Source organism: Macrobrachium rosenbergii, chromosome 17, assembly GCF_040412425.1.
Source record: "Macrobrachium rosenbergii isolate ZJJX-2024 chromosome 17, ASM4041242v1, whole genome shotgun sequence".
Classification (NCBI taxonomy): Eukaryota; Metazoa; Arthropoda; class Malacostraca; order Decapoda; family Palaemonidae; genus Macrobrachium; species Macrobrachium rosenbergii.
The window spans coordinates 34,995,765-35,015,654 of NC_089757.1; the positions used below are offsets into that span (position 1 = coordinate 34,995,765).

The following is a 19,890-nucleotide window of genomic DNA, read 5'->3' on the forward strand; positions in this document are numbered from 1 at the left end:
ATACGGAGGTTGGGTAATACGGAGGTTGGGGAACACGGGGGTTGGGATACACGGAGGTTGGGGAACACAGGGGTTGGTGAATATAAGGGTTGGGGAACACGGGTTAGGGAACACAGGGGTTGGGAATACCGGGGTTGGGGAACACAAGGATTGGGGAATAGGGGGTTTAGGAACACAGGAGTTGGGGAGTGCAGGAAAACCTAAGAGAGGGGAGGAATTGTACTGGGGAAGGGAAGGGGAAATTGAGGAGCATTATGTAACAGGGAGGTGTGGGAGAGTGAAGGAGAAAAGATAATGAGACATCAATTAGAAACAGAATTTCTAGTTCAAGAAGAATTCAGGTGTAAATTGGGAACTGTAGTAACATGGAGTAAAGCAGAGAGATTACTAGAATTACACTGACTGGGCATTTTTACAGTGGTTTCGTTTTATTCCTTTGCTTATTATTATTATTATTATTATTATTATTATTATTATTATTATTATTATTATTATTATTATTATTATTATTATTATTATTCAAATGTGGAGTGTACCTTTTGCATGCTCAATAATGCTTCCTGTTTAAATATTGTGCATTATATTATTAATATTGTTCAAATACTGAACACTGTGCCTGTAGCATGCTTAAGTAATACTTACTATTACTGCTCAAATGCTGTGCACTTTACCTTTAGCATGCTTAAGTAATGCTTACTATTATTGCTCAAATACTGTATACTGTACATTTAGCAAGCTCTAAAAAAGCTTTTTATTACTGTTCAGATGCTGTGCACTGTTCCTTTAGAAGCTCAAGTACAGTAATGCTTCTTGTTACGGTTCAGATGCTGTGTAGTGCCTTTAGTACTATTCAAATACTGTGCACTGTGCCTTGAGCATGCTCACGTAATGCCTGTTATTACTTCAAAAATTGTACACCGTGCCTTTAGCAAGCTCAGTTAATGCTTATCATTATTGCTCAAATACTGTGCACTGTACCTTTAGCATGCTCAAGTGATACTTATTATTACTGCTCAAATACTGTGCACTGTGCATTTAGTGTGTACAAGTAATACTGCCTGATGAATATTTTTTTTTCTTACTTTTAATCATCTTAACTTTCCCTTTAGCCTGATTGCCTTATTGATATATCCCAATCCACCAGTGCTCCTCCCCCACTTATCCTAAAAGCTCCACTAGTTTCCTTCACCAGTGGATATTATAATATCAGCTGATTGTTAAATCTGCAGCTGTGTTGACCAGATCCCTGGACATGAATAATGATGAATGATGAATAATGAGGGTGGGGACAATAGCCATAGGTCTCTTTTAAGTTGGGTTTTTGGGGTGGAAAAACCTTATTCATCAGGAACCGTAAATCGTTGCTGAGCTGAGCCAGAAAGTCACATATATATATATATATATATATATATATATATATATATATATATATATATATATATATATATATATATATATATATATATATAAATATATATATATATATATATATATATATATATATATATATATATATATATATATATATATATATATATATATATATATATATATATATATAATATATATATACACACACACACACTCATGTAAATATCTCAAGTTGTTATACCAAAAGGATAGGTATATTTAGGTCATTAAGAATTGCCGTATGCAAAAACCTGATTTTATATATATAACATGAAAACGAACGACTGGGGTTAAAATGGATTTATTATGCCATCTGACATGCTTAAAGTATTGAAAGACCTTTTGACATTTATAAAATACTTAACACCAAACTAGATGTTAGTATAACTGCTGAAGCATATATGGGTGGAAGTATTTACTTAAACAATTAATGTACTGTGTACCACATGTATGTACTGATTAGGTACTATATTTATTTTCTAAAATTTGCTCATCACTGAGAAAAATTTTGTACAGACTGAAATCCAGTTGTACATCTTATAGCAATATCCATAATATCTCCAAGGTACCCACGAGTTTTATGGCTTTTCACAAAAGCTCTCAACATTACCCCACAAGCCACTTTTCATCACCGACAACTGTACGAACACCTCCTTCAAGCCACCCATATTCCGGGTTCTAATCGGACGGAGCTTCTAGAACGTTCGAGGCAAAATGCTGACGAGCACTTCCGTTCACATGGCTGTATCCAAGTGGACTTTTGTTCGGGCACGCTGTGCTGAGCTCCGCAGAACATCAGGCATTCACCTATGCACCGGAATATGCTGAATATTACAAAACATTCCCTGTCACGTACTAACTGTTAATTAAGAGAAACATATATGCAGTCAATAAAGGAAATTCCACGAAGGAATATGAGACAATGGAGTGTCGCTAGGCCTTTGGACATACTGTCCTTTACTTGGCTAAGTAAAGGACAGTCAGTCGAAAGGTCTGGCACCACTCTGCTGTTTCACTTTCCTTCGTGGTATTGCCTATATTTATATATTCGTCACGTTCCATATTTTCATGATTCAGTTATACATATGCAGTCGGAATCATGAGATTGAACATGTAAAATCTCAATTCCAAACGTTTAATAATCTTAGTGTATTTTCGTCAGCGTTAAGATGTATATTTCGGTTATTGTAACCTGTGTTCTAATAGAGGCATCTGAGCAGCAATCTTATAGAAAAATACCTCTTTTTTTATGCCTTCGTCAACCATATTTATTTTTATCATTCCTCCATATTTTGTTAATGAACACCAATGAGCATACCTAGTGTAACAACTTGTCTCGTAGCTATGCATTTTTCCCGCGCTTGGTAAAGACAGCTAACGATACTGGGACCCACAGTATCTTTTGACTCTTGTCCACACATTTATTGTCATTTATTACCTTTTCACATATTTTGACTACAAAAATTTGTCTTATTTATTTATGTCATGGGCCTGCCACCACATCTTACCTTCAAATTAGCAACCATTTCATACAGTCACGAATTCGAACGCGATCATCCGTTTTAGATTTCTGTAAAAGAAAACTGTTGTGCCTGCTTAGTTTGTCCGTCCGCACTTTTTTCTGTCCGCACTTTTTTCTGTCCGCACTTTTTCCTGTCCGACCTAAACGACTGATGCTAGAGGGCTGCAAATTGATATGTTGATCATCCACCTTCCAATCACCAACATACCAAATTGCAGCCCTCTAGGCTCAGTAGTTTTTATTTTACTTAAGGTTAAATTTAGCCATAATCGTGCTTCTGCAACGATAGAGGATAGGTCACCACCGGGCCGTGGTTAAAGTTTCATGGGTCGCGGCTCACACAACATTATACCGAGACCACCGAAAGATAAATGTATTTTCGGTGGCCTTGATTATGCGTTGTACAGGAAACTCGATTGCGCCAAAGAAGCTTCGGACTTTCAGATGTTAGAAATGTAATCCTTTTTCATTCATTTAAAACTTTGGGATGCAATGTTGCTGAACTAATTATAAAAATGCATGAGTGCTTATACTTTTCTGTCGAGAAATTGAATGAGAAGTAAATCATCTGATTACATGATTGTTTGCAATTGAACTACCAAAGGTTGCCAAAAGTTATCATAAAGCTGATATTGTCGAATAGACCAACCACGAAAATATATTTGCTGCGTCGCTGTTCGACCTCGTGAAAATCTTCCATCTTTGGGTCCACCGTATCTACACTATTTTCTTGTATTACCTAACGACTGAAACACCCCACCAACTATAAGGACAAGACAGTTACATTTTAAAAGGATATAACTAAACAGCCATTTTTATTTTTGTGGTTTCTTTGTAACACCTATTATCTTCAGTAATCTGGTTTCGGCTCTAGTGATTTAAAAATCATATTAAACAGACAGGTGGGGGTCAGTAACATCCAAATAGCTCTTGTAAATCTTATTGTTTCTCTATTTTAGACAATATTTTTTAGTGTGAGAGGGAATTTCGTTCAGTGATACAAACACGCCTGGTCAGACTTGTTAAAAACTGCCTCGATTTAGTTGATGATAAGGATTTTACTTGTCAGTACTTAAATAGTTCATGTAAGCATTGGTGGTTATGCACACAAAGCTTCTTCATAGTTTCACGCGACAAGCAGCAGAGAGTGTTTTTGTTAGGTTTATTTTCTGGGGCCTTTCTTGTTGTAGTCGTCGCTAGTTTTACATTTATTTATGAAGAGAATCTCGAGTTCTGTCAATCTGAGGTTTAGTTGTAAATATCGATCTTCATTGCAAAACTTTGCTTATAAAAAATCTGTTGAATAATTAGGTATTGTAAATTTTTTCATATGAGGTTTTCACAGAGATTCCAGTATCCCGTTATTGGATGATCAATTAGATTGGCTGTGACTGAATTTTGTTAAAAATCAGATTTTTGTTTTTTGGCAAAACACTGTTTTTTTATTTTTTTTATTTAGGATTTCTTGTTTTGACATTCGTAAGTGATATGTGCTTATCTTAAACATAGCCGGATTTTTGTTTTCATGTAAAATTGATAATCATGGTAGCCTGCATACCTAAAGTAGGATGTTGATAATTGTCAATGTAATGGTATTTGCTCATTCAGATGTAAGCAGTGATTATTATTATTATTATTATTATTATTATTATTATTATTATTATTATTATTATTATTATTATTATTATTATTATTATTATTATTAATTGTCAGAGTAATAGTATTTGCTCATTCAGATGTAAGCAGTGCTTATTATTATTATTATTATTATTATTATTATTATTATTAGTATTATTATTATTATTATTATTAGTATTATTAATTGCCAGAATAATAGTATTTGCTCATTCAGATGTAAGCAGTGATTATTATTATTATTATTATTATTATTATTATTATTATTATTATTATTATTATTATTATTATTATTATTATTATTATTAATTGTCAGAGTAATAGCGTTTGCTCATTCAGATGTAAGCAGTGCTTATTATTATATTAAAATAATAATTGTCAGAGTAATAGTATTTGCTCATTCAGATGTAAGGAGCTTATTATTATTATTATTATTATTATTATTATTATTATTATTATTATTATTATTATTATTATTATTATTATTATTGAGAAAAACTCTATATCACGAGGGTTCATAAATGTTCTAAACTGTCCACAATAATGTAATTGTTAAAGGCTCAAGTAGGATTTTATAAAAACTTTCGAACCCTTCTCTGGGTTCATCTTATGATGGTGAACCCAGAGAAGGGTTCGAAAGCTTTTATAAAATTCTGCTCTAGCCTTTAACAATTATATTGTGAACCTTTAAGAGCATTATTATTATTATTATTTAGTTCTGTGAATAGATGGTCAGTAGCCCAGCCTCAAAGGAGTGTGTCCTTGGCCAAACCCACGAATTTTCTCTCTCTCTCTCTCTCTCTCTCTCTCTCTCTCTCTCTCTCTGTGTGTGTGTGTGTGTCATATGGCCTGATTATTAAGGAATTAGCAAGTAGTTGAGAAAAATTTCCTTTATGACCAAAACTTTTAATCGGATTTTAGACTAGTCACTGACTTGGCAAAAGGTATATATGAGATTTTAATGGTCGATTTCCCTATCCTCTTAAAATCATGTTTTTGATGTTCGATTAAGCTGGCCTTGAGAGCCTACATGGTGTTTGAGGTCATCTTGATTAAATGCAGCGAATTCTTGATGTGTATTCTGTGAGATTTATTTATTAATTTTTATGAGATTTATTTATTAATTTTTATGATATTTATTTATTAATTTTTATGATATTTATTTATTAATTTTTATGAGATTTATTTATTAATTTTTATGTAAATCAGTTACTGTATTCTTGTTTTCTCCAACCATAATTCATGGTCACCTTGAAATAAATCCAGCAAACACATGGTGTGTATTTTATGAAAGTTATCTATTGTTATTTATGTTGTTCTGCTTTACTGTGAATCGGTTACTCTGGGTCTTCCAACTACTGTGTCCTCAGGTTTTGTTCTTGTTGTTTCGATTGCTCTGCATATAACAACTAAATCAACCAGTCAGGAGGCTTGCTTTTTTTTTATCAGTTTGGTTTTCTCTCTGAAATTTCTCTCTCGCCCCCCACCTCTTGTGCTTTTAAATGTGTGTGTGTGGTTATTTTTTTTTTTTTTTTAGTGAGCAGCGACTGGCTGCGAAGTGTTTGAACAAATTCGTGGGTGAATCCTGTCTGTTTTGAAGCTACTGTTTATTTTGCCAGCAAAATAAACTGAGCTCTTTAGGTTATCTTTGAAACCTTTCTGCCGGTCTACCTCTGGTTGGCGTTTGCTTCCATTCTGTTTAGCGATTTAAAATTTTTTTTTTTTTTTTCTCTTAAAGCCTGATTTGTCAAGCTTATATTTCTTTCGTAACCTTGAAAAATCGAACGACTGTTTTTAGATAGAGACCGCCTGTGAAAAACACTGTTATACTTTTTTCTGCTCTTTTCTTTGCAAACGTTTTACTACAATATCCCACCTCAGGATTCTTATTGCTCTCAAACTCACATACACACACACACACACACACAGACATCTTACTGTCATTTCAATGGGTCCTAAGGCCTTGTAGGTGCTGTTCATTTTATTCTTTTGTATGTATTTTTCTTTCTCTGCATCACTCATTCACATCATTTCCATCTCCTGTGTTTGTCCAGGTTTGGTGTAACATTCGATTTGATTGCATATTTGATTACTACCCTAACTCTTATAATTTCTACTCTGCTTCAGAACATCACAGGCCCACCAAATAGAAATTACTTTTTCACACTACAACTGTGACTAAATTAATTTCTTTGAGGATCATGCAAAGTACCTACTTTCTCCCAGGCAATGATACTTGGTGTGCATCCTAATTATCTCAAATTAATTTGCTGACAGACTTGCATATATTGTTTTAAAAAGCGTTCCTCCTATCTTTCTGGTAGGTAGCAGCTTGAATCTTTTTTTTTTTTCTGGAGAAGCCACACCAGGAATCCTTGAATTCTCATGTTTTGAAAACATTTAGAATTCTCCAGAGGGATTTCTATCTCTTCCTAATCATGTCTGGTCAGCTCTTCCCAGAGGCGAGGGGAACTGAGAAACCTGGGTTTATTGCTCTAGATTTTTCCAGGAATTTAGCAGGGTTATGCGAAATGACCTTTGACCCAACCTTTTTGGACTATATAGGTGTGTTCCTTCACTGAGTAATTATAAGATTATTTATTATTATTATTTTTTTTTTTTTGCTCCAGCACGATCTGGAGCATGGGAGAATTCACCTACAGCAGTTCACCAATCAGCAATGTTATTTGAAAACGATTGGCAATTCTACTAGAATGTAAACAAAACATGATTTTATTTTACCATAAAGGTTTTGTCAACACTTTGATATAGTTAAGGGATATGCTGTTTGGGTATAATTTCTCTTTTATGCAAATTGTATTGAAGTCATTGACATTATTTTCAGACTTACCTATTTATTTAGACTTTGAATCCTAAACCTCGTCTAAAAAAAAAGAGATTCTCTGCAAATAATTCCATTAACTTCAATAGAAATTGCATTAAAGGGATATGTATCATACAGTGTTATATTTTTCTTTCCTAAATGTCATATGTCTAAGATGGTAGTTGAAACCATATTTATACTCAAAAAATTATTTCCAAAATATTAAAATATTGCTGAGACTTTTATAAAACAGCTTGAAATTAGATGTTCCGAGGTTTGAAATTAGCAACAAGCCTTTGTAGTCTTTCGGCACTGTTAGGACATTTTCGTCTCTTCCGCAACGATGCGTAGTCTAATTATGGTGTCGTTTAAGGTTGACTCTCGTTGAATGCGAAAATAAAATGTTTAATGATATCTACAAAATAAACTGAAGTGAAATGATGTTAGAGGTGCGGCGCTCCAGAGCATCTTCGATGGCGTGGTGGAGAATTAATAAAAGGGTGAAAAAATCAATCACTCAGTCATTTCCTGTGGCACCCACGGGGATGCATAGGGCCTCGATGAACTCACGCCACCACACTCAGTCTTGGGCTAACTCCTGAAGATCTCCCCAGCACTCGTCTCCTGCTTTCCGCCTCATTGTCCTCAACCACGTCTCCTTTGGCCTACTTCTACCTCTTCTGCCAAGGACAACCCACCCTGGTGTATCTCGTACTATTCCCTGTCTTCTATACACATGGCCAAGCCACTTCCAGCGTGAGAGTCTAACATACTCGTCGACCGGCTGCCCCCCCGTTACTTCTCTAATTCTGTTATTTGAATAAATCAATAAGTAGATAAAAAAAATAAGTAAACCAAATAGGAGAGCATGCGAAGACAAAACAAATTCGTGTCATACCTCTGATTTTAACAGTTTGGTTGAATAGACTACACCGTGCAATGAGAAAGGTAAAAAAAAAATCCTCCCTGCTCTGTGGTACAAGATTCTTTATTGCGAGCTTCAACTACCTCCAGAAAAATTGCATATACGATATAGCGTGAGTGGAGTAGTTGTATTTTCAATATTTTTGAGAATTTTCTCTCAATATTTTCTGTTGCTTCTATACTCTCTTTATCGGCAGTGTGGTTGTGACCACTTCATTGACACAACAAAGTGCAAACTTTCCTCTCGCGCTTGGTATTTATTTTTCTATATTTCTCGCATTTCCAAAGCACTTTCTATTTATTTTGTTTATCTTTAAAAATGGCCACTATCATGCATTTTCCTTTTCTCTGTCTGATTTAAAAAACTGTAGGATCGGGTTTTAAAGGGTGTTTGCAAGTTCTGTTCAGAAAAATAAATTTTTTGGGTAGGTTAGGTTTATTTATATTTCCATATCTTAGCAGGAGTGCTTACACATTTTTCTGGATATTGAGAGACATTTTACCAATGTGGCCTTATGCCAGGCAACAAGCTTATGGATTTGGTTTATGAAAAATAAATTTTTTTTGGAAGGATCCCTTGTTCCAGATGTTGCAGGTTCAAGAAACCGAAACACTATGTACCATTACCATAGATTTATTTTGCAAATTTAATAATTGATTTTGCAGAAAATGTATGGCAAGCAGTTGTAACACCCCTTATTCAGTAGAATTTCATTTGGTTTACAACAGCTAACCGCTTCTGAACTGTATGTGTCCATACGGGTTACACTTTCACAGAGGTATATACCCTCTTCAGCCATTGTAATTTTGTTTTTATAACAAGCGTTTACAATTGAAACAATCACTAACCTGAGTAATTCAGGCAAAGAGTGGAAGTGAGCTCAAGAAAAGTTCAGGGATTCTTTTGCTAATTGAAACGCTTAAGTTGTACAGTGGACTTCCGCCGTTTCGGGGTTCTGGATTTGCGGCTTCAGCTATTCGCAGATATCTCTGTGGAATGTATATACACATTATTCACGGAAAATTTGCCTATTCGCGGTATTTTTCATACAGAAATATTCACAAATTACTGTATTTTCATATAATTTTCGTGACTAAATGCACTTTTTGTGAGAAAACTATTAAAATCTTCAGGTATAAGCATTTTTAGTTTTTTTGGCGTTTTGAACTATCAAAATAGGCAGATATAAGTATTTCCATAGGGGTTGCAAGTATTGGCAGATTTTAGCTATTCGCGGGGGCTAGTGATATGCATCCCCCACAAACACCGGGGGTCGACTATATGCATTGTTTAAACGTTTTAATAATTTAACAAGCATGTATTTTTACATTTTTACATCTGATGGATTGTTAACAGGAAAAATTGATATGGCAAAAAGGTTAAAGGGTTATTATTATTATTATTAATGATCTTTGTATTTTTATGAATGGGGAAAAATATTAAGACAAAGTTTTTTTGTGGAATTTCATTATTTAATCGTAGGAGTTTATCTTACGACTTACTAAAAGGCGATGAGGCCCGTGAATTTAGGTAAACCATCATGACAAGCGTACACAATTTTCATGTCCCCAAATTTTAGATACGACTTTTCTTTATCCCTTCTTCATCCTTTGTAATTTTTTTTTACAAGCGTATACAAGTTTCATTAGTTCCCAAATTATAGATGCTACTTGTTTTATCTCTTATTCAGCCATTGCATTTTTTTTATAACAATCGTTTGCAACTTTCATATGCCCCCAAATATTAAATACTCTCTTTTCTTTTTTTTTACCACCTTCAGCCATTGTAATTTTTTTTTTCATAAGCGCTTACATATGCCTTTTCTTATATCTTTCTTTCTGTGACCCAGAATTTTAGATACCCATTTTTTTATCCCTTCAGCTTTTTCCATTTGTGATTTTACTTAGTACTAGCTGACAACCCGGCGCTGCCCGGGAAAACTCTGAATGAGAACTGATTAACTCTCTCTCTCTCTCTCTCTCTCTCTCTCTCTCTCTCTCTCTCTCTCTCAATCCTCTCCCCTCTTTCCCCTCCCAACAGCCCCTCTACTCTCTCTCTCTTTCTCTCTCTCTCTCTTTCCCCTAACTCTTTCCCTCTTTCCCCTCCCAACAGCCCCTCTACTCTCTCTCTCTCTCTCTCTCTCTCACACTTTCTTGTTAAGATAGTTGCTTCAATCACATTGCTGAGCATTTTTGAAATTTTATATTTCACCCCTTCTCACACCCCCGTCCTATCAGGGCTGACCTTGGACTTAAGGGGCATCGGGAGTGTCACTATTCATCTCGGCGACCTTGAAAACTATGGATTAGGCACAAATATCTGTCGTTATCAGTTATTTTTACATGTCACCCCTTCCCACACACCCCCCTTTGGTGCCAGTCATGTCTTACCCCCACAGTATTCTTTTCCAGATAGTAAGTTGTATGTATACCAAGATTGGTTGAAATTGCTCAGTGCGTTCCAGAGTTATTCTTGTACATACACACACACATCCATTTATATATATGTATATATACTGTATATATACTCTATATATATATATATATATGTATATATATATATATATATACATATATATATATATAGATTTATATATATATATATATATATATATATATATATATATATATATATATAGATTTATATATATATATATATATATATATATATATATATATATATATATAGTATATATATATATATATATATATATATATATATAGATTTTGTTTTGTCTTGTTTACACATTTCACCAGAGGACCGTTTCAGTGATCCTTATCGATCTGGCCAAGGGGGGAGGAGGAGGAGGAGGAGGTCGATCAGGCTACAGGACAGAAGGGTATATATAAATATATATATAGACACGTTGTCCCTCGACGGAATATGCTTTTATGTTTGTTGCCATTGCTATTCATTACTCATTGTGTGGATACCGCCGCTGCTGCTTGTCACAATAGCGGTCTCGGGAGCATGAATCTTTCTCTCTCTCTCTCTCTCTCTCTCTCTCTCTCTCTCTCCCTCCTAGGGAGGGCCTGTTTAGGGGTTTGGGTGGGAAGGGGGGGTGTGGGATGTTGTGTTAGGGTTGTGACCCCAGCTGCTAACAGACCAATTCGCAGGGTTTGCATTTTTTTTTGGACGTCTCTCTCTCTCTCTCTCTCTCTCTCTCTCTCTCTCTCTCTCTCTCTCTCTCTCTCTCTCTCTCTCTCTCTCTCTGCGTGTCCTCGTTGTTTTTGTTTTAATCTTCCGGTAAGCATTTTAACATTTAATTTTTTTGTAGTGATTGCAAGGTCTCTCTCTCTCTCTCTCCACGTGTGTTTATAATTTTTGTTTTAATCTTCCAGTAAGTATTTTAATATTCAGTTTTTTTCGTAGTGATTGGAAGGTCTCTCTCTCTCTCTCTCTCTCTCTCTCTCTCTCTCTCTCTCTCTCTCTCTCTCTCTCTCTCTCCATATGCTAATTTTTTATCATTTTAATTATCCAGTAAATATTTTAATGCTTTTTCTTTATATGTGATGATTGTAAGGAGACTTGTCTTGGAAAGCTGGAATGTTCATTGATGAACTGAAACACAAAATCCTATCTCTGATGAATCGCCCCTTTCCTTTCTTCTCTCTTCCATGTCCTTTTCCATCCCTCCTCCCCCACCCCACCCCCTCTTCTATTCCTGATGGCGTGCGTATGAGCCGTTTGACGAGGACTGTGCCTGTTACTTTCTCAAACTCCCCACCAGGGGTCACACATCTGGGCCTCCCACACACACACACACACACACACACACACACACACACACACACACACACACACACACACACGACACGACACGACACGACACTTATGCAAACCAACGGTCCCATTTTTCTTGATTGAGTCACTGCAGTAAATCAAAGAAGGTTGCTCTTGGAGTTGATTGGGAAAGGATAATGGGGTTGGGGGGAAGGGGGAGGGGGGGTTAAGAATGGAGTTGGCTATGTGGTCAAGGAGTTCTAATTGCATTTCATTGAATCTGCAGATCTGCAGAGACTCGGAGGGCTTACGACCATGAAAGAATCGAAGGCAGAGCAAACAAAACTTGTCTGAAGGCAGAGCAAGCAAAACTTGTCTGAAGGCAGGGCAGACAAAACTTGTCTGAAGGCAGGGCAGACAAAACTTGTCTGAAGGCAGGGCAGACAAAACTTGTCTGAAGGCAGGGCAGACAAAACTTGTCTGAAGGCAGGGCAGACAAAACTTGTCTGAAGGCAGGGCAGACAAAACTTGTCTGAAGGCAGAGCAGACAAAACTTGTCTGAAGGCAGAGCAGACAAAACTTGTCTGAAGGCAGAGCAGACAAAACTTGTCTGAAGGCAGAGCAGACAAAACTTGTCTGAAGGCAGAGCAGACAAAACTTGTCTGAAGGCAGAGCAGACAAAACTTGTCTGAAGGCAGAGCAGACAAAACTTGTCTGAAGGCAGACAGACAAAAACTTGTCTGAAGGCAGAGCAGACAAAACTGTCTGAAGGCAGAGCAGACAAAACTTGTCTGAAGGCGGAGCAGACAAAACTTGTCTGAAGGCGGAGCAGACAAAACTTGTCTGAAGGCGGAGCAGACAAAACTTGTCTGAAGGCGGAGCAAACAAAACTTGTCTGAAGGCAGAGCAAACAAAACTTGTCTGAAGGCAGAGCAAACAAAACTTGTCTGGGGAGTGGAAGGGGCGTCTTCGTCGTACGTGTTTATGTCAAGGTGGTTGTTTATCTCTCATTTTAGGGAGGTGGAGGGGGCCAGAGAGAGAGAGAGCGTGTAAAGGTAAGATGTATGTAGATCCTAGAGCGATCCTTTCTCAGGAGGGGGTTCTTGAGGGCTTTTAGTCCTTTCCCAGAAAAATTCGTCGGGTCGACAGCTCTCAAGAATGAACTCGGCTTTGGTTTCAGTTATTAGGTAAAATCAGTTATGAGTAAACGAAAATACGTGTTTCAGTCTACTTGGGAAAATAACTTGTAAAGAAAAATATTCATTTAAAGACACTGAAATAAAATGTTTAAGTTCTCGCAAAGGAGGAATCACTTTTAGCATGTACTTTCATGCATTTATGAATATGTCCGCACGTATACACATACAAATTTAAATATACATGAATACAGAAATCAAGAGATCTTGTTAATTAGAAAATGAATATGTCTTCCTGCACTAAAACTGAATAGAAAGTATGACAAAAAAAAAAAAAAATAGAAATAACTCATTTGGAATCACAGCATCAAGGTGGGAGGAGGAAAAAGGGATTCTCGCTCGCCTCATCATCTCAGAGAAGCCTGGGACTTAGCACCAAGATACGACATTTTAGATGAGTCTCTGGAGGACCAGCATCCTTGACTTTCTACAAAACAAGCGAGGCAAAATAGTACAATAAACGAGAGTAGAAACTAATCCTGGAGGATTGTGAATTTACGCATGGTACAAGATTAAAAAGACCTTCAAAGTTCCAGCAGACTAGACTCTCTGATATGAAAAAAGAGGATGGATGTCACATACGCAACGTAAATGAAGATAAATCAAACATCTGACAATAATCAACAATACGTCAGGTAAAGCTAGAGCTATGGTGCAAGAAACTTGAAAGAAGTATTATCCTTTCTTCGAAAAATTAGCTTAAGCATCAGTAACAGTAAAAAGAGAGAGAGAGAGAGAGAGAGAGAGAGAGAGAGAGAGAGAGAAGAAACACCACTGGCACTGGACATTACCATGTCAAACGTACCACATTAAATATATGTGGACGCCAACTGTTTATCAACAAACTTTCTATCAACAAACTACCCATTAATTATTCTTGCTGTGTATGCACACAAAGCAATACATGAAGTTCAGTTTTAAAATAGTTAATTGCCTAACCAGGGCCCTCCTATACCAATCAGGTTGTTTTCCTACGATTATATAGATCATAGTTAGTTATAGATCATAGTTAATGTTAAAAAAAAGGAAAACATTACTACAATTGCATTTTGTTTGGAAGACATGGGTCCGGAAAGATACTGATATCAAAAGATAAGCGATATATGACATTAACGCCGTTATCTCTGTATGTACAGAAAGTGTTATCGACTGTAAACTAGCTGTTGAGGATAATGAAGAGCATTTTTGCGTGGTACTGTGAAAAATTTTGGAGGTGGACACAACACTTGCTATCAAATTTTTGAACTGTGTAAGAAAGGGTCTAACTTCAGAAAGCAATCATGAAGTGCTATTTCGGTGTGAGATATTCTTCTTTTAATTAGTAGTCCTAGTTATCTACTTTTACAGCAGTTACTTATTTTACTCTTTAGCATATATAGTTTTTATTGTTTAATTAATGAACTTAATTGTATTTACACCATGTAAGCCAGTTAACCCGTCTTTCTGTATTTCCCCTTACCTCCTCTTAATTCTTCCTAATGAACACCATATTCTTTGGAAGCTTGATTTCCAAGTCAATGGCCCCTTTGGTGGGCTTGTTCCACATGAATAGGGTTCATCTTCTGAATAATAATAATAATAATAATAATAATAATAATAATGATAATGATAATAATAATAATAATAATAATAATAATAATAATTAATAATAATAATAATAATAATAATAATAATAATAATAATAATAATAATAATAATAATAATAATAATCTTTGGAAGCTTGAATATCAAGCCAGTGGCCCCTTTGGTGGTCTTGCTCCATATGATTAGGTTTCATCTTCTGAATTATAATAATAATAATAATAATAATAATAATAACATAATAATAATAATAATAATAATAATAATAATAATAATAATAATCAATCCAGAGCTAAGAATATACGACCTGTAAGGCACGCTTGCTAAATGCAGCTTAGAAAATTATTTACTTGGACTTGTTTATGTAATTTTGGTTGATTTTTCAAAGGTTCTTAGGTCCCAAAACCTTAAAATTAAGATATTTCCGATATTTAAGAAAAAAAAGCATTGTGTTAATTTCTTTCATCAGTAGTAAGGATTTTTAATATCATTCCTTTCGTTTTATTGTCTTAATTACAATCATTATTATACACACAACTATTATTCTGTTCCACAGTACAGTACTTTCAACTAGGTGCATTATTATTATTGTTATTATTATTATTATTATTATTATTATTATTATTATTATTATTATTATTATTATTCAGAAGATGAAACCTATTCATATGGAACAAGCCCACAGGTGCCATCGACTTGAGATTCAAGATTATTATTATTATTATTATTATTATTATTATTATTATTATTATTATTATTATTATTATTATTATTATTATTAATACTACAGTCCAGCGTTTATCTCATATCAGAATCCTTTTGACGCCTTTATCAGTCAATGATAATAATAATGAATATAGCTTGGAAGCTATTTCTCAGAAATACGATCTCGACGCTTTCCGTGGTCGAAGCATCATTATCCAAAAAAATATTGATAGGACTTCAAATGCTGTACAGATAAAACAGACGTCAGGAGTCTTGCTGAGTCGCCTCCATTGTCTGAGAGAGTCGGGGCTGGTAATGAAATGAAGTCATTTCTTATTATAACGAGACATTTCTTTTTATATCGCGTTTGTGACCCTCCGACGGAGTTTGGTAAAATGGTAAATAGATGGGACACAATGGTTTATTTTTTTTTTTGGGGGTTCATGTTGAGGTAGAGTTGTGGGGGGACCTCTTAGTTCATATACTCAGGTTTGAGGTTGTTTGTAAGGAGTACTAAGGTGAGAGAGAGAGAGAGAAGAGAGGAGAGAGAGAGAGAGAGAGAGAGAGAGAGAGAGAGAGAGAGATGATGAAACTGTTTTTATCCAGATTTTATTTGAGGAGTGTTGACTAACAAATTTTTTTATTTTTTCCTTTCCTATACAACATTCAATTGATAATTTTTTTTGTAAATTGCAGTGTCGAAGCCAGCTTTCATTATTATTATTATTATTATTATTATTATTATTATTATTATTATTATTATTATTATTATTATTATTATTATTATTGTACAGTATAGAACATGACCTCACTAGCTAGCTGCACTTATGACGAAGCTTAGTTTTGTCGTTGAGGTTTTTTTATGTAGATATGTAAGTCTTACCAAAGACTTACATCATTATATCTTATACTATGGCAGTATGTTAAGTATAGAGTCCTTAATTATGGAATGTATTCGCCAAAGCCATTTTTTATGGAATTTATTCAACTATGGCTCTCAGAAGTAAAGCATGGCCTCTGGTTTTTTGCGTAGGCGCTCTCTCTCTCTCTCTCTCTCTCTCTCTCTCTCTCTCTCTCTCTCTCTCTCTCTCTCCACGCACACACACGCGTATTCAAATGATTTTTTTTTTCTTGATCCGTAATAAAAACGAAGTGGAAGTTTCCATAATCTCCAAAATCAAGATTTTTACAAATAGAAAAAGTTTTTACAAATTAAAAAAAGTTCTGCAGTTGTTCTGTGTGACATTTACATGATTCCAATGTAAACTGTCGAAAAATATAATTGAGAAAAATCGAAACATTTTGACACTGATCTCGTCAGTTTCATTCAGTTTAAATAAGCCTGAAATTCTTTGATAGTGATTTTTCTCTATTTTGGGGGGGGGGAGAGGTGTGGTAGGGAGGGGACGAGACGTCAAAATCAGCCACCAAATAAAATGCACATTTCTGATGTTGATTAATATGAGTGGATCCAGGAAGCGTGTTCTCCCTTCCCGGGGGCTCGTGTCTACGTCTACTGTAGTTTTCGTGGCCATTCCATGGGAAACTCTTGCCATATGCAGGGGTGTATAAAAGATGAGTGACTTTGACGAATCTCGAAGGACTTATGGAATGATAATCAATATTTTTTAAATAAAAAAAGGGAGGATTGAAAAGTATATCTTAGGATTGCTTGCAGAAACCATCACCATCTTTCCAGGACCGAAAAAGAACCCATAAATATGGGTGGAAGGGGGAAACAGAAGAATGGGGAATAAATGTGGTGGGGTTGGTCCTTCTCACCCCCTACACCCTTCCCTTCCCCCTTTCTTTCTTTCTCTTTCTCTCCCTCCCTCCTTCCCTCCCTCTATAGTGTGGGAGGAAAGGCCTGCCAGAGCCCAAGTTCTTAATCTCTCCCTTTGCCCTCTTTTCTCATCGACGCTTTTCTCCCCCTTTCATATATCCTCCCCCTCCCCTTCCCCCTTTCCCCACTACCCAACCCTTACCCTTACTCACCCCCTTACCAACACCCCACCCCCAACCATTGTTGTCCCTATGTAGTTTGGATGGGTTTATTCCTTTGTCTGTGCTTTTACTAGTTTTTAATTATATCAGTTATATCAGCTATATGAATTACAAAAATTATATAAATTATGTGAGTTATGTCATTATTTTTTTAATTGAAGGTCTCAAGGAGTGTTTATTCATCGAGGATTGTGACATTTTCTTGTTTTAAATTATATTTCTGTGATAGTTTCTGATGCCATAACTTAAATGCTTTCTGCATTGTCTAACATTGTTCGTTCATCATAGTGTTATTCATTGTAAAATCCCTGAATCATTGTATTGTCATGTATGTTTGTATGTATACATATACTGTTTATTTGCCTTGAACTGTATTGTACAGTACAATCATTTGTCGAATTACTGGTTCCTCCTTTTCATATTTCAAAATAACTAGTTTGCTAGTTTTTTCCAAATTGATGTATGCCATGGTTAGGGTTAATTTGGAAAATACCTGTGGTAGATGATTTTGAAAATCCTCGTGGTAAAATTTGGTAGTTAAGTTAAAAAAACTCGTGGATTGGATTTTAAAATTTTTTGAAAACGTGTGAATTAAACAGAGATTACAGTTTGACAATTATAAACCTAATTGTTTTCTTCAATTAACAAGTTTTTTCATCCTGAATTTGTTAAAAAGAAAGTTCCAGGTTTGTTTTCAGACCTAATGTTAATCGTCCTCCAGATTCCAGAAAGATGAAATTGAATAGAAAAGAAAAGGAAAAGAAAAGAAGTGGAATCTGATGGTGGTGCTCTATGCACGTCCCCTGGGTCAGTCTATGCACACGTCGGGGGCTTTTAGAGAGAGTGAGAGCTGATTGGTCCATCGGGGTCACGTGACCACCCCTTGATAATAGCGAAGTGCAGTAGGCCTTGGTTCTGTATAGGCCTATCAGTACGACCATCATCTGTCGCCCGAACGCTGTCATGAGCGCTTATTTCGCCGACACTCCGACTTCTGCGGGTTGGAATGCCTCCTCCCAGGGGCAGTACGCCTACCTGGAGGGCACGAAGTACCCGGGAAGCTACGCGGAAAATACCCAGGCCTACCAGCAGTATAACTCCATGCAGGGCTTTCGATTTTATTCCTCGTATTCGAATAATTTGGACCAGAAGACCTCGACCTCCAACTCCTCCTCCTCCTCCTCCTACGAACAGAATGCATTCACCTGCCCCTCCACCTACGACAACACCTCCCACCACCACTATTACGACGCCCTTACGACGACTCTACACGACCAGACCGCCTTATCATCGTCGCCTTTCTCAGTGCCCTGTCACCCAGCAGCAGTGCCTTTGTCGAGAACGCCGCCCGTGAACAGTAGTGACTTCGCCGTGTCGTCGAAGATAAACGCTTATAATAACAGTGATATTCCTTCGTCGGGAGTGACCTCTCCTGCGGCGGCGCCTCCTGCAGTAGCGCCCTGTTCTTTCAGTTCGCCCGACACTTTCAATTTGACTTACTCGGGGACTCCGGACGCCTTGATGCAGCCTTACACGTCGAAGACTCAGTCCCCCGCGCAGTTTTACCAGTGGGTGAAGGCCTATCCAGCAGGTTAGTTTTTTTGCCTTTTGAATTCTTAACCGTTTAAGTTTTACCTTCTCAGGCTTTACCTTTTAAAGTCTTACTTATTTAAGTCTTACCTTTTCAAGTCTTACCTTTTCAAGTCTTACCTTTTCAAGTCTTACCTTTTCAAGTCTTATCTATTTTAGTTTTACCTTTTCAAGTTTTACCTTTTTGAGTTTTACCTGTTCAGTTTTACCTTTTTAAGTTTTACCTGTTTACCTTTTCAAGTTGTACCTTTTCAAGTCATCTCCGCCAAGGAGGTTCTGTCCATCCGTGAATATTTTATGTTTCTCTGTACACGAGGTCTGTCAGAGAGTTATATTGATGATTGCAGTTCTTTTGTTGGTTAGTTATTTTATGGATGGTCTGTAGATCAAGGAAGAACAGTTAAGTCTGATTAGAATGAGGAACCATTTTGCACAGTAATTAATGTTCCAGATATTAAAACTATACGCGGGGCACCGTAGATTTGCTTATGCACGTTGATAATTATCTATAGTAGTCTGACGGAGATTATGTCTGTCCTGAATATGTACGATACACCCGAACACCGATGAATTAAGTAAATAATTAAAGATGTGCGTTCTTAAGGATCGAATGTTTTTTTTTCTGAGACTTGTGGCGAAGGGAAAGGTTTTATAAACGTGAATGGAGCAAATTGAAACGTATTCCGTCTCTCTCTCTCTCTCTCTCTCTCTCTCTCTCTCTCTCTCTCTCTCTCTCTCTCTCTCTCTCTCTCTCATTAGTATATAAGGATTTATT

General features: G+C 36.1%; 1 protein-coding gene across 1 annotated transcript in view; it reads left to right on the plus strand.

Annotated features, from left to right (window-relative positions):
- Nucleotides 1-19,890, plus strand: part of LOC136847851 (homeobox protein Hox-A7-like) — a 33,914-nt gene that overhangs the window by 7,080 nt on the left and 6,944 nt on the right. The window contains exon 2 of the mRNA XM_067119832.1: nucleotides 18,247-19,116. Coding sequence (XP_066975933.1) covers nucleotides 18,489-19,116 — 628 coding nt within the window. The 5' untranslated portion in view covers nucleotides 18,247-18,488. The remainder of the gene's footprint in view (nucleotides 1-18,246; nucleotides 19,117-19,890) is intronic.